Genomic DNA, 26018 nt, shown 5'->3' with positions numbered 1-26018 from the left:
GCCAAACATCCCTGGATGCGGAGGAGCCCTCTGCCATTGTCTGTAGCTTGACAGCAAGAGGATCACTTCTGCTTACAGTCTGTGAGACCTGCATATGCCACTCCAGGAAGCCGAGGCCAGTGTTGGGGAAGGGAAGGGCCGGTGGGACGTGGTGTTCTGACAGCCCTGCAGGAGACGTGTCTGAAGCACAGATCTAGGCAAATGCTAGATCGTGATCACTGTATAGTGTGACCTCTGCCCTCTGACAGTGAAGTGATTCTAGGGCAAGGTGGATGTCCCAGAGTTGATGCATTGCCTGAACCATCTGGAAGTTCCTTCAATCAAAGGCTGTTTCCTCCTTACAGACCAGGGCTTTCTCTTCGTCTGTCATCACAAAGAAGAAAGGATGTTAAGCTGGCTGGCAAGGGAAAGAGAAGAGCTGGAAGTTGGCTGGTTGGCTGGTTTTACAGCCATACTGGTTTAGGGTTTGTTTGCTGTTTTAGTGTCATGCATACTTTGGAGAAGGGGCTTTGTGGGTTTGGGTTCTTTGGCTTTTGGCTTGTCTGTGGGTGTTGTTTGTTTGTTTGTTGGGAGGACAGTTGTTGTTTTTGTGTGCTTAAATGTATTTGTTTGTTTACTATATAGAGACCCAGCATCCAGTGCTTTAGTTCCTGGGGAAGCTGAAACAGCTGATAGCTGTTAGCCTTTTAGGAAGTTTCTGTGAGAGCCACCATGATGCCATTTATATATATCATAGAATCAACCAGGTTGGAAGAGACCTCCAAGATCATCCAGTCCAACCTAGCACCCAGCCCTATCCAGTCAACTAGACCATGGCACCAAGTGCCTCATCCAGTCTTTTCTTGAACACCTCCAGGGATGGTGACTGCACCTCCCTTGGCAGCCCACTCCAATGGCAAATGACTCTCTCTGTGAAGAACTTCTTCCTAACATCCAGCCTATACCTCCCAGTCTCTGAATGTTTCCATAACTTCTGGTTAATTTTCCAGTCTTGGCCATTCCTTGGCCACTTCTTCTCATGACAGTCACACAGACCTGCCACTGCAGAACGAGCGGGAGTGTGTGTCAGCTGGTGTTTGACCCTGCACTAGACTCAAGCTATAGTATAACCAGATTATTAATAATGAAGCAGATAACACAAGAGGTAGTTCTGGTGGGTTAGGCAACCCAGTTGAGAAAACAAAGATGCACTGGGAGAGAGTTCAAACCTTTCTCACTAGTCTCCTGTTTGTTTGCTGTCTTGCAGCTGATTACAAGGAGAGTTTCAATACCATCGGGAACATTGAAGAAATCGCTTTTAATGCCGTGTCCTTCACTTGGGATGTCAATGAGGAGGCAAAGGTGAGGAAAAGCCATGCAGATGGCATCCTTCTGAGTGCCACTTTCCCACTTGTCTCCTTTGGAACAAATAATGATAAAGGCTAGTGGAGATGAGTTCTGCAAAGCCAGGCCAGCTGTGGTCTCCCACTGAGCCCAGGGGTTCTGGCCACCTGGTGTAAGGGCTGTCAGGGTGATGCTGCTTTCACACCCCTGTCACTGGCAGATAGAGATGTGCTGAAAGAAGCCTGCAGGACTCTCACCTTGGAGTTTCCTACCTGTGGCCTCTCAGTGATTTAAAACCCACCCAGTCTCAGAAACAGTAGAGATTCCTTCTTTCCTTTTTGCAGCATCAGTGTAGGACACAAGGTGAATGTTCCCCTCCCCTTTCCCTTTGGCCTCCACTTCCATGTGCAGCGGTCAAGTGCCCTCAGACATGGGGGTCTGCACTCGGGCCTGTGCCTGCTGCAGTGAATTTACAGGCCAGGAAAGCAAAGCACGAGTTTCTCAGAGTGGCAAAGGGTGGCAGAGCATTTCAGCTGCATTGGACAACTGTAGGAGAAATGGAAAGCTGATGCTAATTATAAGGAGTTGGCCTCTGGAAAGAGGAAGGGAAACAGGCTGTGTACAATGAGAGGGGGCAATGTGGGGCTCCCAGGGATGTAGCAATGCTAAATAGCAAACAGTGCTTAGTTAATAAGCTCCTGATACTGTATTGGTGTGGAATACAGAACGTCCAGTGCTCAAGCAGTGCCCAGGGTCTTTCAAATGCAGACACGAGCCCCTGCGTTGCTAACAAAAGGAGAGCGACTGCATGGAGGAGTGAGCAACCTGCTGCCTGCAGGTGCTGGGCTTTGCAGTACCAGGAGCTTCAGCTCTGCACGTTTAAAGGCTATAGTTCTGCAAAGCACCTGGCCTTGGTGGACAGAGTTGTACTTGGCCCGGCTGCTAATGGTGCTCTTTACTCAGGCAGTGATTCCATACTCACCACCTCAGACACTCCCCTTAGGTGACTGCATTTCAGAATACAGCACTGTGGTGGCTTCTGCAGTCATGACAGGTGACCCTTGCGTGCATGTCAAGACCTTTACAGAAGTTGTGCCAGGGCTGGAGCATAGCAGTCTTGTCTCAACAGCAACTGCTGTCTCTGCTGGCAGTTGGCAGTCCTCTAACCCGTGCAGCTGAAAGCTAGGCTTAGCCAGACACCACGCTGACCAAGGAGCAAGAAAGCCACAACCACTAATACCAGGTGCTACCCTCAGCTGTTCTCTTGCAGTCTCTTGCCTTGGGTGCCAGAACATTTAAGAACGGAGCTCTGACAGTGATTGCAGGAAACAGAACCCAGTAAGCTTTTAAAACAATGGCTCTGGTGTTGCTGGATTGAAAGCTGTGTCAGAGTGGAGCTTGTGAAAGCCACTTGCATTGCTGCAGGAGGCAGCCATTCAAATGCAGACTGGCCCATACACATTTAGTTATCAACCCCTGGTCTTCTAGGAGCTTGAACTGCAGATGCATGGATGAAAGCAGGAGGGTTCATAACATGCTTTGGTCCTAGGCTATCAAGCATAAACCGGTGGTACCTGAGAGCTTTGCCCTGAACTGCAGTGTTTCCCTCCCCACACACATGTGCAGGCACCCACATGTGAGCCACTGCTGCAAGTTCAGTACAGGAATCAGTTGTACTGGGGAATCCCACAGGATGCCCCTCCGTATTTGGAAGCTGGTGACTCTCAGGCATGTCACCAAGGGCTGTTTTTAATCCAGCAATTACCTTATCTGAGAGAGATGAAGAGTTTGAAGGCTTAATTACAGACTCTGTTGAGCATTTTGAAAGATCTTTCAGCTGGCTCCAACAACAGTGAGTGGCTGCACACCGTTTTCCCTTTTCACCACAATTTCAAGATGAAAACATAACCTCAGAGGCACAAAGCCCTTTCTCTTCCAAGACAGACAGAAGGGGCACAGGGCAGTTCTTTCCAGACCCTCTGAGATGTGGTGTACTGAAGGGCTCTGCTGGCTGGGAAAGAAACCAAGAAAACAAATTGGCATTGGAATGGCGCAGGGGACTGATTCTGAGAAACCAGGCAGAAACAGCAGAAATCACCTGGCCAAGAATCACCCAAGCAGATAGCCCTGTCTCTTCTGGCAGATGGCATCTAGGAAGGCTTAGCTGAAGCATGACATTTCTTCTTTCCTACTCTACTTGGAGGGTAGTTAATTTAAAGCCAGAAGCAAGCAGAGTACTACCCTGATCCTGGAAGCCCTTCAGGGTGAGGGTATGACATCCAGATCTGCCTCTACCAGTGAGCCTGCTCAGGCTTTCTGAGGTAGTGTTTCAGTTATGTGGAAGAAACAGACATTCAGAGGGTGCAGGCAGAGGCCTCTGTTACCTGTGTAAGTGAGGGGAACTAGGGTATTGGCTTCGGCTCTTTGTGTCTGATCCCTCATCCTCTGACTGCTACTTGGCAGAACAAAGCAGGGGAAGAGGGATCATGGCCAGCACAGTTGAGCTGTAGAATTCTGTGGATGAAGGGAACAGCAGCAAAGTCAGAAGAAGCACTCTGATAACATCTGCTCTATCTGACCAACAACAGCAGTCCTCTGCTGGCAAATGGAAGCTGGGCCTGGCACATACCTCCCTTTTTCTAGAGCAGCATCTTTCTCTGCTGGGGCTGTTGTCTAGATGTCACTGTGGGGCTCGTGGTTGAGAGCAGGGAAGTGAGGGTAAGAATCTACAGCCACGTCAAACTCTGACACTTCCTTGAGACAAAAGTAAGGTACAGTAAGGAAGCAGAGGCAGGCAGTAAGGACACTTCTGTGCAGTTTTGTTTACTTCTGTGTACAAATGGGCAATATTTATGGGCAAGGTGATTTGTTGGCTCTCTTGGTTGAACCTGAATGCTGTGTTTTGATATTTTTAAAGGGGTTCCTTAAAGATGAGGAAACAAGCAATTACCAGGAGTGTCTGACTTTGTGACCATCTCTCGCATGTCTTTATGGTCTGCTAGAAGGCAGTTGGGTGCCTTGCTGTTGCCCTGCAGAAGATTTTGCTGCAGCATCTAGGTGGTTGAGAAAGTTCTGCTGGAGGCTTTGAAACAGAGAGCTCAGCTTTGTGTTTGATAATCACACATCTGCCAGCTTGCAGTCTTCCTTGAAAACTAACTTCCATCAGCAGTGAGGTAATTGAGAACCAGAGCTCCTCCACTCTGAGGAGAACATCTTTGCCATAAAGCATGCCAGCTCTTTGGGATGTGCCTTGGTTAATACTGCTACAACAATGGTACTTAGGGAAAAGGACACGAATTGTTTATTTCTATGGGTAACACTTTTTAATCTCAGATTCAGAAGTGTGACTTCAGAGAACACTTGCTAAAGATGTCACCTAAGGGCAGACAAAACTGCTTTTCAGTGATCCCAAGGACAACCTGGTCTCTGCTAAGCACGGCATTTTGGACAGGCAATAAGGAGAGGTCTTGGCAGCCAGGTGGCTCAGGCAGGTGCTGGCACATGTGTGTTGGTGTGCACAGGAGCTGTGTGCTGTGCAGCTGCTGTGTGCACTTGTGTGCAGCCTTCTCCTGCTATATTTAACTGGAGATGTGGGTCTGAGCCAAGGCCTGCTGAAGCCTCTGGGAGCCTTTCCAGCTATCTAATGAGTTTTGGCATAGCCCATACAGTAATGAACTGTTTTCAGTGAAGGTGCAGGATGAGGTTCTTGGGTACTGTGGACTGAAGCAAGCTGTGATTCAAGTGGGCACAGTGGTGAAGTCGAGCTGATGGAGCAGCAGAGTCTCTCTCAATGGTGTGTGGTGACAGTCCACGTGTCTTTCACATTGCTACTCAGGGCAGCTTTTGGATAGTGTAAGAATTATTTTGTTCTTAATTTCTTTCCTAAATTACACCAAATTTAATTTAATTAGATGGGAATGAACTTTTAAAATCTACTTTCAAAACATAAAAATTGGAGGAAGAGCTATTTAATCTGGGGAATTAGTACCAAATGATGTAGTATTAGGCTTGCAGCTGCTTTATCAAAGCGTGTCTGTGTGCAAGAACACACACCTGTATTCTCTCTCTGCATGCACGCTCCCCCCTGTGCGCTGTAAGAGTTAACCTGTGGCGCCTTACAGCGCTGAAATTTCAGTGCTTACAAACGGGACCGAAGGCAAATGGCATTCCTGTGTAGCTGCCTGGGCGTGGTGTGGGCTGAGGAAGCTTCAAGAGAGGAGAGTAAACATTTGCTGGAGACGTTGGTGTTGAAATAAAACAAAAGCCTTGCCTTTGTGTGGCTTTATAAGGTAAAGGGCTGGCAGGAGAAACTGTAACCCAGGCTTTGAGTGTGTGTGAGGAATGATGGGATTGAGATTAGTCATTTGAGACAAGTTATTTAAACCCTGTTGTTAGTCTGGAGGGAGGAATCGTTTCAAAGCCGGCCTTTGAAAGACTCATCAGCCAGTGCAATCTGTGCTCTGCCATTCTTCCGCAGAGCTGCTTTAGTTTGCTGATTTTGTGCTCTAATGCACTCTTCCCTGCCTTTTGGAGGTGACGGAGCCAGAAACGTAAATAGCAGTAGAAGGCTTGTTGGAAGCTTCAGAACTGCAGTGCTTTAGAGTGTGTAAGCTGAGAGCCTGCAGGAGCAGTCCTGTGGCTGGGTGAAAGGATAAAAGGAGAAAAGCATTTTTGAGCCTTGCTGTCTCTTCAGACAGGTTGCCGTGTTTGTGTCTAGTGCTGGTTGGCTGTGCTGCAGCCTGCACTGAACAGTCAGTAATTCACATAGTAGCAACCAGGCTCTGCAGGAGCACTTCTGCCAGAGTGCCTGTTTTAGACAGGCTCCATAACAAACAGAGGAGCTGTTATCTTGGGCCACTTCTGAAACCTTCTCAGGCACCCAATGGGTCTCTAAGTTCGGTTTGTGTTGCCAGTGGCATGCCTGAGCTGGAGACCAGATGGGTGGAGCTCTGTCACAGAGTGCTCTGACGTAAGACATGCTGACATTAAAAAAAAGCCACCACTATAACGGCAACCCAAAAGTGCTCCCAACAGCAAAGGATTGCTAAAATCCGGTTTGTACAGGAGGAAAATGGTCTGGGACTGAATTTGGGTATGACCAGGGTCAGGCCCACTGAAATAGCTGAGTCAAGTGCAGGCAGGGTCTAGTGCTAAGAGCAGTGCTTCCAGCTGCTGTCATTGCTCCTCAACTCGACGCTTTCTAACCGTGTAACTCTGCTGTGCAAGACACTAGGTCAAGAAGGATCTTAAATCTGGGTGTGTTTCAAGAGAGGCAGAGCTGGGCTTCATCTTGCCGTGGCTGCCCCTTGCCTTGTTGAGAGTGGGAGTGCCTGCGCTATGGACAGGAGCTGCAAAGGAGGGGAAGATGAGGGCTGTTACTGCTCAGAGCAGAGGGCATTCCTTCCCCTATCCCTCTCTGGAGAGGCAGGAGTTTCTGGTCAGAGCAGGGACAGAGAAGGGAACTGTGCAAGTGGTTCCCCAGGTCCTGCCCACTATAGCAGTCTGCTGCACCTCAGTGCTAAATCTGGTGCAGATCTTCAGTTATGCAGGGAAGGAAACCCTAAAATCAACTAAAGTAAGCAGAACCTGTACCCTCTTCCCTTCCCTCTCACCCCCCCTCGCTATTTGCAAATCCAAAGTCAGTGTTGTGTCTTACAGCAATGCTAAGAGAAGATTGTGTGGAGACAGAGAGTTCTCCCCAAAAAACAGATGATCTGTGTTAATTGGGATCCATCTGTCTGTCTGCAAGGTGCACAACTCACGTGCCCTGCTCCTCAGAGGGATCCTGATGTACCACGGCGTCAGGACAAGGATACTGAATCTTAGACCATCAATCCGTTATTCATGCTCAGTAATCTGTTACTGCTGTCTGGAGACTCCTGCAATGGCAAGGTCTGTCCTCCTCTGTCTGGTCTGTGCCTGGAGGCAGCAGGTGACAAGGCCTGTGTATCTGGGAGGAGATCATCTTCATTTCTCAGCTTGAGTGTGCAGGAAAAGTGGTAGATGCACAAACTGCTGTGTAGGTAGTTTGGAGAATCCCTCTGCAGATGTATGGGATAAAAGACAGCAAGAGCAGATCTTGCTCTAAGCCAGACCTCATTCCCGCGCTGTGTGCACGCACTTAAAAGCATTGCCCTAACCCTGCAGAGCAGTCTGAAGGCAAATGAAAATGCAGACTGGTCAGGGAGTATGTGCACCCTGATCCACACTTGGCGTCGGAGCTGCAGGAGAACAAGCTGTTATTTGAAACAGAAATAACACTATCAGCTTCCAAATCAGTTTCACCTCTAGGGCCCTTCCCCTCCTCCCTCCTCTGCCCGCAGTTAAAGTTCAACCATTTAATTTGCCCGTGCAGCTCCGCGGTGCAGTCGGCAGCAGGGCTGCAGAGGGGCCTCGGGCAGGCAGCGCAGCTGCTCTGGCTCCATCTGAAAATCGGACTGTAATGTCACCCCTTGCCCTCAGGGCGAGGTGTCCCCCCAGCAGCCCTGGATACCTTTCTTTTCAGCTGCCCCTCTCCTAGGCAGTTTGCTTTGGCTGGTTCTTCCCTTGCTTGTGGCCTGTGGAGCAGTTCCTTCATAATCTCCCTTCTGGAGTCCTCCCGGAGCCCAGGCTTCTCTGCCTGTCAAGGCGTGCGTGGGCTGCGTTGCAGAGCCCCCCCAGCCGTCGTGCTGGTGCTGCTGGAGCGGGTGCGACACCTCCTGCTTTAGGGAATACACGGAGCAGTTTGCTGTGTCCTTCTCCTTAGGTCACAACCTCTTTCCTTTGAGGGGTGCTTGTGGTGCCGTCTTTTTGGCCCTGCTTGTCTGGGCAGGTTTTGGTTTTGTCGGTGTGGGTTTTTGTTTGTTTGCGTGTTTTTAGGCTGGGGAAAGTGCACAGCAAAGTCAGGCCAGTCCCAAAGGCCTGTGCAGTACTCTTCCTGGCTGGCAAGAACAGCTGGGTTTTAATTCAGTTCCAGCTCTCCATTTCCGTGCAGACTATCCTGAGTGAAAGAAACAGAGGCACTTCAGCTCCCACTGCTTGCTCTGCATCTGAGTAGTCCTCGGGATCCCCTGCTGCCAGGTCCTGTACAGCAAAGGGACAGCAGAGGAGACACACTTTATTTTCTGGTGCCATGGAGATCAGAGGGCAGGAGGTCACTAGTGGATATCAACAGATACGAGTGCTTAAGACGGGTTCCTGAAGCAAAGGCAGACACGCTGCTGGGAACCAAGGGGGTTGCAGGTTGTGTGTGGATGGCACATGGCAAAGGGGACTTCTCAGAAGAGGTAGGGTGTCGTTTTGTGTTTGAGAAACTCCTTCCCAGCTGCAAAGACAATGAGAGGCACTTCTGAAACTGAAGACAAACAGTGAAGGCCCCTTAGAGAGGATCAGGAGTACCTGTTGAGGGGATGGAGGAAAGGACATTGCTGATGAGGGTGAAGAGAACTTGTGAAACAAAACAGAGGGTAGGGCTTACTCTGACCATGCTGAATGTGAGCTGTGAGCCATCAGAACAAGCCCAGACCCAAAGGCATCTGGAAAAGACCCCTGCAAGGTGATCTTGTGCCATGTTAACAATGCAGCTTGTAGAGTGAAACAAGTCAGGGCTCCAGACCTGACATCTGTGGAGATGTTCTGGAAGGTTTTATCTCAGGTTATCTTTATCTGGTTCCCGCAGACTGAGCAACCCTTGGCAGCTGCGGTATGTGAGGTGTGCTCCTGGGACACGTCTGGCCTGTCTCCTCCAGAAAGAATCCACCTGGTGCACTGTGAGCTCTGTGGCGTGAGGCAGAGCACGGTGTCCTGGGACGGTCACATGTGCGCCCCCACCATCCCAGCCAGAGCAGCAGATGCATGCCTTAAACATGTGTCCTCCTTCCCAGCAGGGCAGCAGCTTTGCCGGGCTCAGGCCAGCTGTGTGACTTGGCAGTGCACTGTGCCTGGTTCTCCCTACCGGGCCTCTGCTGCCTGCCGTTAGCTCACCTTTGTGTGACCATTGCAGCACATCTGAGCACTAATCTCTCTGGCACACAGATCTTCATCACGGTGAACTGCCTGAGCACAGACTTCTCCTCACAGAAAGGAGTCAAAGGGCTTCCTCTGATGATCCAGATCGACACCTACAGCTACAACAACCGCAGCAACAAGCCCATCCACCGAGCCTACTGCCAGATCAAGGTGTTCTGTGACAAGGTGAGTGCACAGCCATGGACGGGGGAGGCTCCTTGTTAGATACTCTATTTGTGCTCTATTTTAGCCCTAATTAAATGTGGGTTTTTTTCCTCCAGCGTTGTGTTTCGTGGTTGAACTCAGTCTGTCTCTATCACAGATCTAACTGATTATCATGTAATTATGTTCCTGCTTTTTGGCCCTGATTTATCAACTCATGATCTGGGGGCGCTGATTGATACCCGCCTGAATATGAGCCAGCAGTGTGCCCAGGTGGCCAAGAGAGCCAGTGGCATCCTGGCCTGCATCAGGAATGGTGAGAGGCCTCGAGCACAAGCCCTACGAGGAGAGGCTGAGGGAGCTGGGATTGGTTAGCCTGGAGAAGAGGAGGCTCAGGGGTGACCTTATTGCTGTCTACAACTACCTGAAGGGTGGTTGTGGCCAGGAGGAGGTTGCTCTCTTCTCTCAGGTGGCCAGCACCAGAACAAGAGGACACAGCCTCAGGCTGTGCCAGGGGAAATTTAGGCTGGAGGTGAGGAGAAAGTTCTTCCCTGAGAGAGTCATTGGACACTGGAATGGGCTGCCCGGGGAGGTGGTGGAGTTGCCATCCCTGGAGCTGTTCAAGGCAAGATTGGACGTGGCACTTGGTGCCATGGTCTAGCCTTGAGCTCTGTGGTAAAGGGTTGGACTTGATGATCTGTGAGGTCTCTTCCAACCCTGATGATACTGTGAGCAGCAGTTGGGCTGTTTAAGGGCATGACACACAGTGTAAAAAAAGTCATAGAAAGCATAAAGATCTCTGCTTGGAAGCTCAGTGCTGCCCATAGACATCCTAGTGCCAGTCTGATGATGTTATCTTTCTGGATCAAACAACCAGGAGAGGTTAACATGTAAACTTTGTGGGGAGGTCTCCGATGAAGGAATGCACCTGTCAGAGGGCTTGCTTAGCTCTTGTTTGGGATGCAGTGGAAAGCACTGAGCCTTAGTGATGTTAGCCAGTGTTTTTTTTTCTCCTGCCTTGACTGAAAGCTTCATCTTGCTAGGATTTCCCCACTAAAATCATAGAATCATAGAGTCAGTCAGGGTTGAAAGGGACCACAAGGATTATCCAGTTCCAACCCCCTTTGCCATGGGCAGGGACACCCTATGCTAGAGCAGGCTGCCTACAGCCTCAGCCAGCCTGGCCTTAAACACCTCCAGGGATGGGGCCTCAACCACTTCCTGGGCAACCCATTCCAGCCTCTCACCACTCTCATGTTGAGCAACTTCCTCCTCATGTCCAGTCTGAACCTCCCCACCTCCAGCTTTGCTCCATTCCCCCCAGTCCTACACCAATGGGTTCTTTGGGTGTTGGTTTTGTAGATGGTGCACTGCAGACCCATCAGCCGTTCCCATTCTGGAACTGTATCTTCCTTTTTGGGGGGCTCACTCCTTCTTTTGCAAAATTTGCTTCTTTTGCAGTGGGTTTCCCTATATGAAAGCAGAGATCCTGCCCTGAAGGGTCAGCATCTCCTTTTCAGCTGTCTGCACCACTGAGCAGAAACAGTTACTCAGCAAAGTTATCTCAGGGATGGTTCTTGGATGTGAGGCTGGCTATATTTCAGCTGTGTTTAACACCTGCCAGCCCACACTTCAACCCTGCTGGGAAAGGTCTTCCAGGGGGCTGGCTGCTGCAGGGTTTGTAGTTCTGGTTAGCTTTGCTGAAAGCAAGCACAGCCATTTCCTTTGGTAACTGCTGTTCCCTTTCCTCTGAAAAGGTGCTTGTGGTTTGCAATACCTGCAGCTCCTGCTGCCTTCCCTCCAGTGGAGATGGCATAGAAGAAACAATTACCAGAGATATTGAGCAGGTCTCCTCTTTGGCTTCAGAGAGCAGGCTGAAACCCATGGGCCTCTTGGGCCATGTGTAGGGCACTTTGGCCCTGAACTAGCAATGTGTGCATGTGAGCTCCAATGAGATGGTAAGGGCTCTGCGTGTCTGGAGGCAGAATGCAAGGCAAGCTTGAGTTGCAAACTTGCAGGCTGCCTGCATTGTGCCATGCAGGGTGCTCATAGCCCAGAAGCAGTGGTGGGCAGCACTGTGGCTACTGCAGCTTCTGCGCTTGGGAAGTGACTGTGGCACGAACAAGCAGCAGGGGCTGGCAGTGGCTGCACTGCTCAGGGCTCGCCGGCACCTGAGAGGACATGGAGGTCTGTTGCCTTGAATAAATGAAGACAAAGTGGTGAAGCTTTACCAAGTTAATAAAGGGAATATGAAAGAAAAATCATCAAAACTTCTGTGTTGTGTATAAAAGGATGAATCCTCCTCAGTTTCTGCATCCCTGAGAGGAAACTTGGGCTTGCAGCCATGTACAACATTACTTTCATGGTTCATCTTGGTACCTGTGGGCAGCGGAACTGGAGCACTGAGCATCAGATAGGGCTGTGGCTGCCTGTCAGATTATCATGAGGCTCTCAGGCTTCTGCAGGACAGAGGCTGTGCACCGTGTTGTGGCTCCTTTCTGCCGAAGAGCAGGTGGCCTCTAAAGATACTGATGTAGCCCTGGAGCAGTTTTGAGAGGGACATGACTGAATCCCTTGGCTTCTGTGGCTGAGGTGGCAGACAACTGGACTGGGAGCTGGGTCTGGAGGCAGTGTCTCTGTTGGACATCTCCCTGTTCTTTAAAGAGCTGTTACTTCCTCCACCTCCTTCAGCTTGTGCAAATCTATTGATAGATCACAGCCTGTACATCTTTCCTGGCATTCTTTTCCAGCTTACTTCACTGGTTCGTGTGAAGTTTGCCATCTTGTGTGGATATTTTCAGCTTTCTTTACCTTTCTCCCCCCTCCCTCCCCTCTTCCTTTTAAGGAAACGTCTCATTTTAATTAGGAAAAGCTCTTTAGCTCTGCATGCTGACTGTCTGGCAGCATATGCATTCTCAATACCCTTCCCAGCATGGCTGCTCATGTTTAGAGAGTAAATCAGGAGAACTTCAAAGGAGGTGTTGCTGCTTTTTATGTCAATAGCAAGTTTGATTTTCTAAACTCGGAGTGTATTTACATAACAGAAGCCTGCGATTTCCCAGAACTGCTGGGGCCCAGCAGGACAGTGCTGCATTGCTCCCCGGTCCCTGTTTGCAGCACCTGTGTTTCCCTGTACACACACAGCACTCTGATGGTTGCAGAGGCACTGGGCTCGGGGTGCCCTTTGTGTAAGCTGTGATGGCAGCAGCCCTGCTGCAGATTGCACGCTACCTGAGCTGGCCATCCTAGCTCCTCCCAGCCATGTGGATATGCTCCTCTTGCTGTTTCTAGCCCTGGGGGCTACTGGATGTGCCGGCCTGAGTTCCAGGCACAGGTGATGGATGTGAGGCTGGCACATTCCCGACAATCCGGGCGGATTTGTCTCTAATAGGATAATCACTTTTGGCATTGCTCATGTACCTATTGCTGTAGTTGCAGGCATTCACAGTGGTTCCTCTTTGGATAATGTCTGTGGGTTGTCTCTTTTGCATCAGGGAGCAGAACGGAAAATCCGAGATGAGGAGAGGAAGCAGAACAGGAAGAAGGGCAAAGGGCAGGCATCCCAAGCCTCGTGTAACAGCTGTGAGTGAGACTGGCCCTTCGGGCTGGGGCTGGGGCTCAGTCGTGTCTAGCTTGCCTCCTAACCATGGTGCTGTGTGATCCTCCTCGCAGCTGATGGGAAGTTGAGTGCACTCCCTCTGCAGAAAAAGAGCGACATCACCTTCTTCAAAACCATGGCTGACCTGGACTCCCAGCCAGTGCTCTTCATACCAGACGTTCACTTCGGAAACCTGCAAAGGGCCGGGCAGGTAGGAAACGAGAGCGAGAGGAGCTGCTGCTCCCTTGCCATCCAGCTGCTGTGCTCTGAGGAGGCTGGAAGAGGGTAAATCACTGTTCCTGGGGCTCTTGATAAATGTGGCTCCTGGGGAGTCACTTAGAAGATATAGGTGTCCTCCCAGGTTCTAGATGCAAGAAAAAAGAGTTTATGCTCCAGTAGCAACTGACTAGTTTGTGTTCCATATGCTTTTGCCGTTTTTCGCTTGGAATAGAGAATGGAATTAATAGTGGAGAGTTTCGAAGCAGGAGGTTGAGCTGTGAATGAGCTCTGAACGCCGTTTGGCCGGCTGGGATAAAGAGCCACCTCGTGGTGGAGATCCTCCTCCCACCACAACCGAGAGCGCAGACCCAGCTTTCCTCGGTGTCAGGAGGTCAAGAGTACACTCAACGGCACCACCTGTTTTCTGTTGGCATCACTTCAGGAGCTGGGAATTCCTGGGAAGAAAATATTTTCACTCTACACAGTAAAACCCTCCCGTGCTAATGTCAGCGTTCAGCGTGGTCACCCAGGATCACCAGGAGCTGTGAGGAAGACTTTGCAGCAAGCTTTGACTCTCAGACCTGCTTTATTGCTTGGTGGGGGATTGCAAACCTGAGCTGGAGGGTCAAATCTGACCATTTTTTAACGTGAACCTGTTAGTTACTCGCATCTCAGGGAGTATAATGAGACCTTTATGCTTGTGTTGATAGAGACAAATAGTGGGTGAGGCTATTTGACGTGGATCTTGCTGCAAAGGATTGAAATAGTGAAGGTTAAAGGACACCAAGGGGCTTGTCATTCACCTTTGAGCAGTGAGGACTGGGCTGGAGCAAGGCACAGAGAGCATAGACACTGCAAACACAGCTGCCACTGCCTCTCCAAAATTGGAAAGACACCCACTCATGTAGCAGTGCCAGGTGCCTTCTGTCCTCCTGCCTTTCAAACCAGAAGGTAGATTTGTCTGAGAACAGGAGAGGGTGGAAGCATTCCTTAGCATGTGTAACTCTATGTTTCTGGAGTACCTGGCAGCTCCCCTGGCTTGCTGGCTCCTGGACGATATTCAGCCTGTTGTTTACTGCTCCTGCAGGCTGCAGTGTTGGCATTGTTGCTGTCCTGAGCTCTCTGCATATTCCTTAAGACTGATTTGATGATCACAGTTTATTGTTTTTTAATGTTGCATTGTGGAAGTGAGGACACTTTCAAGTCCTGGGTATCACATGAGTCACAGACCTCAAATCTGCACACACACCTCTGAGCTGGTTTGCTTGTGAAGGTCCAGAAGTGAAGTGCCTCAGTGAGAATTGTGCTCTGAGCCTTACCAGCACAAGAGCTAGAAACTAGAAACCTGCCCAAGACTCCTTGCTCTTCCCCAGTAGAGCAGAGGGCTCCTCTGCCCTTGCCCTGTGCTTGCACAGTGCCTCACAGCTGGATTGCTGGACACTTGGTGCAGAGCTGGCAGGCACCTTGTGAGGCTGACTGTTCTGAAAAGCCTTTTACAGCAGGCTCTGCTTTTATACCTCCTCTTCTGCCATCAGCTGTTTGCTGCCATCGCAAATTTCATCCCAGTAGCTGTGAGCCTTTCTTGTTGCATTTACACAAAGCAATGGTCTGGGCTTGGGCTTCTGCCTGCAGCCTGTGCAGGACAGCTCAGCTGCACCACCAGCAATTGTATCTCCATTAGGCCTGGGGTTTAACGGTGGTCTTTATGGTATAATTGGGTTTTCATACAGCATTAAATACATAGAAAAGCTGGTGAGTGTCATGGCTTAAATCATATTAGGAGTAATTTAGATGAGTACTGATCTGGTTTAGAGGACTTCAAAACACTTGGGTAATGATAGGAACCAGAGGAGAAGGCCATGTCTGCCTGAAGGCTTTGATGTATCTCCACTAGAGGATCTGCAGCAGCAGTTTGTCCGAGCCACACTTCTTCCTGGTCACAGCTAGCACCAAGGGTGTTTGTGGGCTATGGAAGGAGAGGATTTCTAACTTGAAAGCCTGCAATCCACTCTTTGTTTTTTCTCTCTTTGGAAGTGTCTGAGTTTTGGGAATAACTGTGGGATTTTTTTCCACCCTTCTAGGTTTACTACAACACAGACGATGAGAGAGAAGGGTAAGGCTTTCGATTTTGCACAAGCGTTGCAGTTAGCAGTTCAAGCTCTGAGAAAGCAGCCATAATATACAGAATCAATAAACCGATCCCCTTTCTGCCCTTGCTCTCCTGTTTTCTGGTCACCAAGTGGTCAGTGTGCAGAGCTTGCAGGGGGAGGTTCACTTTGTGGTGCCTTTCTTCTCCTTCCTGCCAACTGCCTGCTTTTTCAATCTATTTTATAAAGTCATTTCCAAGTAAGGTAGTTTAAGAGCAGTAAGCTTCAGTGTAGGGACAGTGCAGTGTGTGATAGTAAAGCGCCTTTTACAGGCATAAGGGTCCACAGCTCATTTAGAAAGCAGGGATTTTTTCCTGAAGCACTGGCTGCCTTGTATTCCTTCAGCAGATGGAGGAGGTGCAGGGAAAATACCCAGGCACCAGAAGAGAAAGGCAAAGAGAGAATGGGAGATCCTGGGAAGGGGGAAGGCTGGATGTGGGAACATGCCTCTCAAGCTTGGGAGGGACTGGGAGGGTTGCAGAAAGTCCCTCAAAGAATTGGCAGTGTGATGAAATAAGGGCTGCAGCACACGTGGCTGTAGTTCAGCCAGGACTGACTGTCACCTGTGCAAGCCCTATACTGTCAGAAGTTGCTTCAATCCTAAGTCAGGACTCCCAGATCCAAAAGCCTGTAGCAAACCAAACCGTGCCCAGGTAAGCCTGCAAATGCGGTCTGTGGCTGGGCACCTGCAGCTGAAAACATGAGGCCCTTTCTGCTTCTCTCACAGAGCTGATGTTCTTAAGGTGGAATTCCAGAAACAAAGGGGATTACTTACCTAAGCACATTAGCTTCAGTTCTCTTCTCCAAGACTAAAAGGGAACAGTAAGTGCTGGCAGAGTTATGCTGAGGGGAGGAGGCATCTGTAGTGCCTCCGAGCCTCAACTTCCCTGGTGGGGCACCTTGCATCTTCAGAGTGGGTTTGGCTCGGCAGGTTATTCCTCTTCAATTTGCTGGCTTTTGTGGTCTCAGCTTTCAGAAATATTGCTGGCGTCTCCTGAGGCTGTCTCCTTTACCCCAGAGAGGAGATGAATCAATGTGTAAATGTGGGTTCAGCTCCATACTTAGTTGTTCCTTCCTCCTCACCCCCTCTTCCTTCAGTGTTTAAACAGTTAAGGGCTTTCTGGGTTTTCTGCACCACTGGAGCATATTTTCCTGTCACCTCTGAGAGCCAGTCAGTCTGGACAATCTGAGAGGCCTGGAGAGCTCAGATAGGCATCAAAAACTATATCCCTGCAGTTTCTGGTTTGGTGCTGTGGGGCAGGTATGGGGTGTTTGCCAGAGTAAAAAGTGAGCCGTGGCTGCTGCTGTTGTCTGCTGTCCTCCTGGGAGCACAGTCTGACTGTGACATGGTCCTTGTGTATTTTCTAGCAGCAGTGTCCTGGTCAAAAGGATGTTCCGCCCTGTGGAAGAGGAGTTTGGTCCCTCCCCTCTGAAACAAGTGAAAGAAGAAGGACTGAAAAGAGGTAATATCAGTTCTTAGATAAAAATGGGGGTGTGAGACTCATGCCCTAAAGCTGGGAAGGGCAGGTCTGGCTCTGAGAGTCTGTCTGGTGCTAGCACAAACGTGGAGTAGGTGGGAGAAGAGCTGGTGGCAGCTATCAGTGTACAAGGAGCTATTTTAACAGATGCTTGTCAGGACTTCATAGCTGTGCTCCCTCGATCAGGACTCTGGATCCCTGGCTCAGGCACAGAGTTCAGGAGTGTGGCTGCAGCAAAGCCAGGGCACTCTTCGGTTCCTTTGTGCTCATCTTTTCTGTTCTGTCTGGGCTCACCAGCATTTGTTGGTCAGAGACACCTTAAACAGGCAAGCTCCTGCTGACTGCAGGTTTAGCTTTCCTACCCAATTAGAACTAGGACAGGCAGCTCCCAGCAGAGCTAGCTGCATGGGACAGGAGTTTGTGTCTCTGCCCCCGGAAAGTACGACTACAGCCGAGTTTTATGTGCTGTACCAGTACAGCTCCTGCCTTCCAGTCTGCTGCAGGGAAGCTGAAGCTCAATGTAGAGCTGTTGAGCTCTGCAGTGAAGGTGTAGTGGCTTTGTCTACATCTGCTTTGTGTCCGGTCACTTCCAGTGCAGTGCTGTAGATGATAACTTCCTACACTGCCAGTTCAGCACTGGAGAGTGTTTGCCATCCTTCAGTTTCATGAGTTCTGTCAGGTAAGTTTTGTGGAGGACCCACTGTCTTATATAGCTCAGACTTGCAAATGTGAGCTTCAGCCATCAGGTTTTGAGACAACAAACTACCAAGACCCAGACATGAGCTCAGCTGTTCTTAGTTGCACCATTTGTAGGATTCATTTGAGCTTTTATAGAAGCAACTTCCCCCAAGCCTGATTTGCACAGGTTCTGTGTTGATTAGGGTGGAGAGCTTGAACCAGGGGCAGCATGCAGGATTACAGCATGGAGACTGATCTATCTCTTCCTGGAACATGTAGTTAAATCTTCAATTAATTATGTGAGGTCACATCTGGTTGACTCACGGCCTTGACCAAATTCACATTGTCAGATCTCCATCAAACAGAAGGGGCATTTCTTAAGTAACTAAAGTTAAATGTATCACCCCCATGTTTCATACTTCTCTTCAACATCTAAAGAGCATGAGGGCCCACAGCAGGTCTTGGTCCTGGGGAGAGATTGATAACCTGGCCTTGGTTCCTACTACAGAGCTCAGACAAGTTTGGAATCTCATTTTCAGACAAAAATAGCTCATTGTCTGGCACAATTTCTCTTCCACCCCAAATACTGCAATCAGCCTCACTTTGGTTCAGTCTAAATGCCATGACCATGGTGACAGTAGGATCAGAGGGCATAAGTATGGATTGTGTCACATTGTCACAGTCATGTCTTGGCATTTGGTGGCAATGGTACTGAAGCCCACTGGAGTCTTTTTGCAGCCCTTTTTCCTCTCTCCTGGCTGTGCCTCCTGCTATGTTCTTTTTTGAACAATTCAGAAAAAAGAGTTGTTTTTTTCACCCACCTGCTGTTGAAGAGAGTTCATCATCCAGGACAACTTGCTGAGATGAGCCAGAGTAACAGAGGGTAAGGACAGGGATGAGACAGGGAGTGCTTAAGGCATGGGTGTCACCAGAAGTCATTTATGGGAAGGTGCCCTGGTGAATCAAAGCCTGGATTTTCACACCTGTTGGGAAGAGTAAACACCAGAACCCCATGTTTGCTCATCCTGGCTGTCTGTAACAGTGAGTCCAGTTTCCTGCTACCCTTGTAATGGGTGCTTCATTCAGCACGACAATGCCTGGCAGGGCAAGCACAATGGCGATTCAAGGCCCAGCACTGGGATTGTGGAATGGCCCTGGGTTTGCCCTCAGACTCGGTAGTTTTTCCCTCCTTTCAGATGCATTTGTAATTTCTAAGGCTGCCAGAGGCCCAGATGTTTGAAAAGCCGGTAGAGGACAGCCCTTTAGTCGCCCCTCTAGAAAAAGTATGGCTGAATTAAGGAAGGGAAAATCAGCACTTGGCATCAGTGCTTGCTCATGCCAGGAAACATGTCAAACCCAGGCAAGTTTAAATGCTGATGTGGGTGCTTTTTGTTCTGTTATCTTCTGACAGTTATTTGGGTTGTGACCTAGAGTAACTTCAGCTTCTGAGTCCTTGAAAAGACCCCCCTCAGGAAGATCCCAAAACAGGTGAAAAGGGTGTGGCTGTGAATGCCTGTGGTAGCAGTTCTGTGGCTCATACTTCTGAATTAAAGATGCAAAATTCCATCACTGTCCTGCTTGTCTGATTTGTGTTCCTGCCTCTATGACTGCCTTCAGTTATTCCCAAACCTGGGCAGGAAGGCTGCAGTCCTCTGCAAGTGGGTCTGCCCCTACCCTGCTGCAGTCTTGAGCTGAGAATTAGCTCTCCAGTAATTCCTGCTGTATGAAAGTTATCAGCTCTGGTGTTTCATCTGCAAGTCATCTCTCGAATTACGCGGGGGAGGTGTCTTTGGGACCACAAGGGCTGGCAGTCTGGAAAGATAACTTCTATCTAGCAAGGCCAGAAAAGGTGGCTACCAATGCAGCTTGGCACAGACACAAAACACCCAGCAGTGCCTGGGGTATGTGCCTCACCTGCAGCAATGTCTGTAGGTAAAATATTCGTTGTGGAGCATCTTTCTGAACCTGCTGCCTTATCAGTAGTGTCAGTCAGTGTAAAGCACTTGGCGAGCGTTTGCTTCTCTGCTTTGTAACCCTCTGCTCTGCCTTTGCCGTGCAAGTGCCCCTTCCACCTGCATGAGCTGGAGAGGGCAGGGCAATGTCCTGTGTGGAGTACAGGACCTCCGAGGGGGGAAGTGGAGACTTTTAGGAGTACACATGGCATCTGGGTCACCCAAGCAGAGTTGGGCATGCAGAGAAATGCCTGCCTACAGCAGGCAACAGACTCCTTCTGTCCAGTGCTGCTTTGTGGCCAGGCCCCCTCAGTCCCTTGCGTGGTAATGTCACAGACTGGTACTCCTCTTTTCACCGATTTTGCTTTCAGAGGCTCAGCTCAAGGCAAGCCAGACTTGCCTTTTCTGAGTCTCCTTTCCCAGCCTTTTGGATGAAGCCTCGAGGGGTGCAAGTGGAGACAGTGGCTTAGGAAGACCTGGCTTGTGTGTTTTGTCTCATGACCTGGGGATGGGGCCATGGTGCTTTTTGGCTTCTCTGTTTCAGTGAATGGAAGTTTGGATTCCTGAAGGTCTACATTCCTCATAGCAAATGTGCTGAGTGTTCTCTGGGTGCTTTCAGAGCAGCTGTGAGTGCCTTCCACAGTTGGATCACTGAAGACACAACAGCACTTTTTCCAGGTGCATAGCACCTCCAGCACTTCAGTGTATCTGTCACGGATTCATATTTGGTTTTCTGCATTTGGGGCGTTTCCTCTGTTTAACCAACTGAACTGCTCCAGGCTTGACTTTTTTTCTGTTTCAGTGCTTTTGTATGTGAGGAAGGAGACAGATGAAGTGTTTGATGCTTTGATGCTGAAGTCACCCACAGTAAAGGGGCTGATGGAAGCGGTGAGTATTCAGTGTGCTCACACTGTTTGTCTGCCTTGGCAAGAAAAGCTGGAAGCTTGCAATGTATTATTGAGATAAAGCTTAGGATGAAGACAATTATTCTCAGATCCATGTAAGGCTTTCTGGAGCACACCTCTGAAATGATGGCACGTTCCAGACTCAGTGCTATCAACAGGTTGCTGGTTTCAAACAGTGTCACAGAGCTGACTTATTGGAGAGCCGAGTCTGGAGGAGCGGTGGCAGTGAACCCGTGTCAGGGTAGCAGAGAGCTGCAAGCTCTGCTTTCTCAAGTGTTTCAGAGCCTGTAGTGCCCGTTGGTGTGCTCACGGGCATCAAGGGTACACTTTTCCCATGGAAATTCCCTGTGCCTCCTGTGCACTTGCTGCCTAGAAGAGGCAGCTGCTGAGCCAATGCAGACAAGCCACTCATACTTTGTGTCTCAAATTCCTTCTCTATTCCTCCCTCCCAGAGTGACCGAGCTAGCTAGCAGCCTGCCTCTTTGCTGCTCCCTTGACTTGAGTTTTTGCATGTTGCCTGTTTACTGCAGCAGGTGTCAGAGCAGGTGGGACTAGATGAAACGTCCCTAGAGAGCTTAGCTGAGTGCTAGAGGTGTCTATTCATAAAACTGGCACAGTGTCTCACGGCATGGACCACACACCTCAGGTGCAATAAAGATGGAATTGTTTGGACAATATTTGGCTAGTCGCAAAAGGCAACAAAAGGTCTGTGGGTGAATGAAGTGATTTAAAGCAGATGTTCAGATCAGGGTATCTCTGAGGAAGTCCTTGCTGTACTTTTGTGAGTGCTGTTTGCTGTCTGTGACTGCAGCTCACTTATCTGGAAGTGTGAAAGGCAAGCTTCACTTGAAGAGGCTGCAGTCTGATTCATGATAAGCTGTAGCATGGAGGCTTCAGTTACAGCCCTCCTGTGACCCTACAAGCTAACACCAGTGTTTTGTCTCTGGTAGCCTGTGCCTCTCTGTGCTTCTTCTCCAGCAGCCTGTGAACGTGGAACGAAAGCTGGTGTGGAAGCAGAGAGGGTTGCTGCGTACCTTTGTCAGCACAGCTGCTGACTCGGGCATGTTTTCAGCAGCAGAGAAATCTGATCTGGTGTAAGATGTTCACTGGAAGGAAAGTTTTCAGAAAATCTGAATTCTTTTTGGTAGGATATTGTGGATAAATCCATGCTAAAAAGCTGTCAGGCTTCACATTCTTAAATTCTCTCTCCAGTCATTTCAGCAAACCATGCCCAAAGCAAAACCTCAGTGCTAAGGGCTAAGACTATTACAGAGCCTCAGGTGTGAAAACAGCAGCAGTGACTCCCAGCCTCCCTCTGTGTGGATTTCACTGTTGCTGTTGTTGCTGCTAATCACTGCTCCTGGGCTGCAGCTCTCCCCTTGTTTGCCCTAAGGATAGTGTTTTCCCAGGGGCTGTTTGGTTTCTTCTCTTGTACACCCCCATTCCAGATGAACAATGAGATTCTTTATTCAGGCAGCTCTTCAGAGGTCTCACATTTCAGAGGTACATCTCAGGAAGGGGTTTAAGATGTGTACATCCTAGGCCAGTCAGTCTGTGTCAGCAGAAAGCACTGAACCCCTGTCAGCAGGCATGGAGTGTGTCTGGTGACTGAGCAGCTCTACAGCCCACCCAAGCCTGCTTCAAGGGCAGGGTAACTCTATCTCTCAGCAGGTAACCCTGCTCAGGAGTGTGCAGAATCACAGACTTGTTCAGATGGCAGAAGGCAACCTAAAATGGGACATGGAAGCATCTCCCAGGGGCCTTCTAACACTGAAACCCAACAGCTGAGCTCAACAGAGGTTGCTCAGACCAGTTTATGAGGTACCTGTCTCTGTGCCCTTCCAACCCATGCAGGCCAACAAGCTGGACCATTCCATAGGAAGAAGCTGGCAAAGATATTTGCCTACACGCCCTGGTGTGGTGGGTTTACACCACTTAGTTTGGAATTTCCCCCCAGAGGTGAATTACCACACCGCTCAGCGTTTGGAAGTGGTGGAGTCGCCGTCCCTGGGGCACTTCAAGGCAAGGTTGGACGTGGCACTTGGTGCCATGGTCTAGCCTTGAGCTCTGTGGTAAAGGTTTGGACTTGATGATCTGTGAGGTCTCTTCCAACCCTGATGATATTGTGATACTGTGAAGTAAAAGCAAAGTATTATTTACACAGGTAGGCTAAACAGAAAAGGTAACAAACATGCACAAATGCATAGATACAGATACCAGCTGCCCCCCCTGGACAAGAGTGCCAGCTAACAACTTATCTCTATCCCATTGCTGTTCCTTACCATGGCCTGGACAGTTCTTGACACAGAGACGCAGGCAAGGCCAGAGGGAGAGTCAGTGGGGAAAGCAAGCCAGAAGGAGAGCCAGAACACTGAACTCCAGCTGTAGACACAAGGAACAGGCCAGTGGAACGAGGTCAACACCTTCTGTTCAGCCCCTTCACTCTCCAGCTCTCTGCAAAGCTTTCTTTGCCATTCACAATTAAGACACTAGTCTTAAACTGTAACACTTGACCAGCTCAGCTGTTACTCCTTCTGTCTTCCTGACACCAGCAGAGAAAGCATTTCTGGTGGCTTGTGCCATGGAAATGTCCTCCAGACAAACTGGCCATGCCAGGGGGCTGCAGCCAGACTGCTATTTCAGTGCCACTCTAAAGGCTGCCCCACTGCATTCTAAGGAAAGAAAAGAAATCCCTGCTCAGAAGAGTGGCAGATGGGCTGTGGAGATGGTAAAGGGAAATATTCTTCCAAATAAAGATCTCTTTAAACATGTGTTGTGACCTGGGCTGAGGTGAGACACTTCTGTTCTGCGTGGGAGCTGGCAGCAGATGTGCCTCAGAGGAGGGTGTTAATTGAGGTGCCCTGGCAGATACTGGCTCTCTGCTTCTTCCTCAGCCCCTGCAGCAGGACTTGGCATATTTGCACTGCAGCCTTGTTTTGTAGCCTGTGATGGGGGAGGCTCTCCCATGAGCTGCTTTGAGCTCGACTCCACAGCTCAGTGTTGGTGTAACTGCTGGATCCTCAGAGGCTGCTGAGAAATGTGCTTCTTAGCCAGCTGCAGGCTTTCCCTGAGCCCTGCCTGTCACCTGGTGTGGGCAGTGTCACAGGCAAGGCTTTCTCAGCCCTACCTCTCAGAGGAAGTGGTGTCCCAAAGTCTCACACCACTGAGCAACACGTGGCATGTGAGTGTTAGTTATCCCAAATATCCTAGACAGGATTTATGCTGGAATGGGACAGGCTCTTCCATCTGTGATGGAGGGTGGCTGGAGGAGGAGGGACAGGCTGTGTCCCACCTGTGATGGAGCCTTGTGCCCTCTGGAGCAAAGGCTTGGCCTTGCTGCAGATGAGCTGCGTGTGTTAAGGACCTTCTTTGTAGGACACCCTTCCACTCTGTGCACATGGTTACGTGGCTTTGACATAGGTTACACAGAGGCTGCAGGGTTCAGAGTTTGGCTTGTAGTCCAGTAGTAAGAATGCCTGTGTGAGGCACTTCTCTTCTCTGTACAGAGGGGGCTGCAGTGTGCCCATCTGTCATATGGGCCTGAGTGGCCTAGGTGCTGAATGAGACCTCTCCCAAGACAGGCAAGGTCATGGAAGCAGGCCTTCCATCAGCACCTCTAGCACCGCGTCCAAACAGGCAGTGCAGTGTGCCAGTGTGAGTAAAACTGAAGTACAAATGCAAAGTCCAATTCAGTGTTTTATTCTCTGCTAGGTGCTGGCAAGAGGTTGTTTCAGAAGTCCTTTGCCTTGCTAATGCAGCTCTCTGTGGCATCTCTTGTTACTGCATGCTCAGAGGATGTGGGACATCAGTGTCAGCATTTGGCTACCCTAGTAACTAGACTGAGTCATCTCCCCTGCAATACAGAACCTTCCTAATCCTGTGTGCAGCATGTTTGTTGCCCTTCCACAATATGAAGTACCCTGAAGATACTTTTCAGGCAAAAGAAGTATCATGGAGGGTCTCATTAGCTTAAACCAACCTTGAAATGCCATTGAGAAATGGAAATGTGCACAGGTTTTGTTGTTGGTGCACCAGCTGCTGTTGTGTTAGAGCTCACCTGCCTTCTGTCCAGTGCAAGAAGTCTTTGCTTCCACCATCCCGGGGAACTGGAACAGGAAACAGCAGAAGGGCAGCTGCTCAGAGCAAGATGCACTGCAGGCAGTGATCCTTGAGCAGAGCAGTAGGAGATGCTGAGGCAGTTTTGATGGCTCACAACCTGGGCTCTCATGCGCTCTCCAAGTCTCTGGAGGGAGATCACTGTGCTGGTTTGCTGTTTTTGTTAGGGTCTTTCCTGTACAGATACTCCAGAGCAGCCAGCTCTGGCTGTCTCATCGACTTTAATGCCATGTCAAGCAAGAGCTGCCTGGTTCCTGTTTCTCAGGACCTGCAATGACATTTCCTTGTTTTTTGATCCCAGATCTCTGAGAAGTATGGGCTGCCAGTTGAGAAGATTGCAAAGCTTTATAAGAAGAGCAAAAAGGGGTAAGTAAACTAACTGCAGGATCCTTTACAAGTACTTGGAGATCCCAACAAGGGCTGGGGCCTCATGATGCTGAGCAGTATGAACAGTGGCTGGAGGTGTGCATGTGCCTGAAATCTTGATGTCTGTGGGAGAAGGGAGCTGCTGTCCACATATGAAAGGCATCATACAGCTGGGCTACTACTCCTTGCCACTAATCTAAACCTCTCCACTTTTAACTTTTTTTGGCATCTAAATTGGTGCAGTGGTGCAGTTTTCAGTCAGTCATCCTAGTTTCAGCTGTAACTGGCTTCAGGCGCTGTGTTGTCTGGGCTTTTCTTGAGCTTTGGAGAAGCCAGCTGAAACCTCTCGGGTTTGACTTCCCAACAGTGTGTTTGCTGAAAGTAACAGTTCACTGTGTGGAGTGAAGAAAGCACTCTTGTACACCTCAGATAGCTGCTGATACAGCCCAGCTGAGTGCCAGCCCTGTGTGCTGTGTGCAGAGCACGAGTCACTGCTTCCTTCCCTGCTTCCCCATGCTGGCAGCAGCGCAGCAGCTGACATGGCATGGCTGAGCAGCAGCACGGAGGTGTCTGCGGCGTGGGAAATGCCAGCTGGCTGGCTCGGCGAGCTTCTGGAGTGCAGCTCACCTTGAAGGCAGCTTAGGTGGGTTAACATCCCAGCACTGGCATGTCTCTTGCCTTAACCGCTTTGGCAAGGGGCAGCTCCTAATCCATGTGCTGATGCTGATTGCCACGATTGCCTCTGTTCTGGGCTGTGCCTTGTGGTGCAGTGAGCACAGGCAGGGAGTGCTTGGCTTTCCCTGTGTCCTGCACAAACAAACAGTGATTTTTTGCCTTTGTCACCAGTATTTTGGTAAATATGGATGACAACATTATTGAGCACTATTCCAACGAGGACACATTCATCCTGCACATGGAGAGCATGGCTGAAGGCTTCAAGGTCACACTAACAGAGATCTAGCCTCAGGCAGAGCCTTTCTGGGAGGAACCACAGCATTTCACACGTCTTGGAAAGCAGAAGATCCCCTGGGAATTTGACAGCCATTGATCAGAGCCTGTTACAAGACTGCTTTGAAACTCCTGCCCGA

At 49.7% G+C, this 26018-nt stretch overlaps 1 protein-coding gene across 1 annotated transcript in view; it reads left to right on the top strand.

Annotated features, from left to right (window-relative positions):
* The window catches only part of GRHL2 (grainyhead like transcription factor 2), a 52254-nt gene extending 26236 nt beyond the window's left edge, over nt 1-26018 (top strand). The window contains 9 exon segments of the mRNA XM_064154009.1: nt 1247-1341; nt 9337-9495; nt 12966-13053; nt 13144-13280; nt 15370-15401; nt 16804-16898; nt 20346-20431; nt 24866-24930; nt 25777-26018. Of these exon segments, the coding sequence (XP_064010079.1) occupies nt 1247-1341; nt 9337-9495; nt 12966-13053; nt 13144-13280; nt 15370-15401; nt 16804-16898; nt 20346-20431; nt 24866-24930; nt 25777-25891 (872 nt within the window). The 3' untranslated portion in view covers nt 25892-26018.

Source organism: Pogoniulus pusillus, chromosome 14 (assembly GCF_015220805.1).
Source record: "Pogoniulus pusillus isolate bPogPus1 chromosome 14, bPogPus1.pri, whole genome shotgun sequence".
Lineage (NCBI taxonomy): Eukaryota > Metazoa > Chordata > Aves > Piciformes > Lybiidae > Pogoniulus > Pogoniulus pusillus.
Note: the sequence above shows the minus strand (reverse complement) of the source record. Positions and strands in the feature narration are given on the sequence as shown.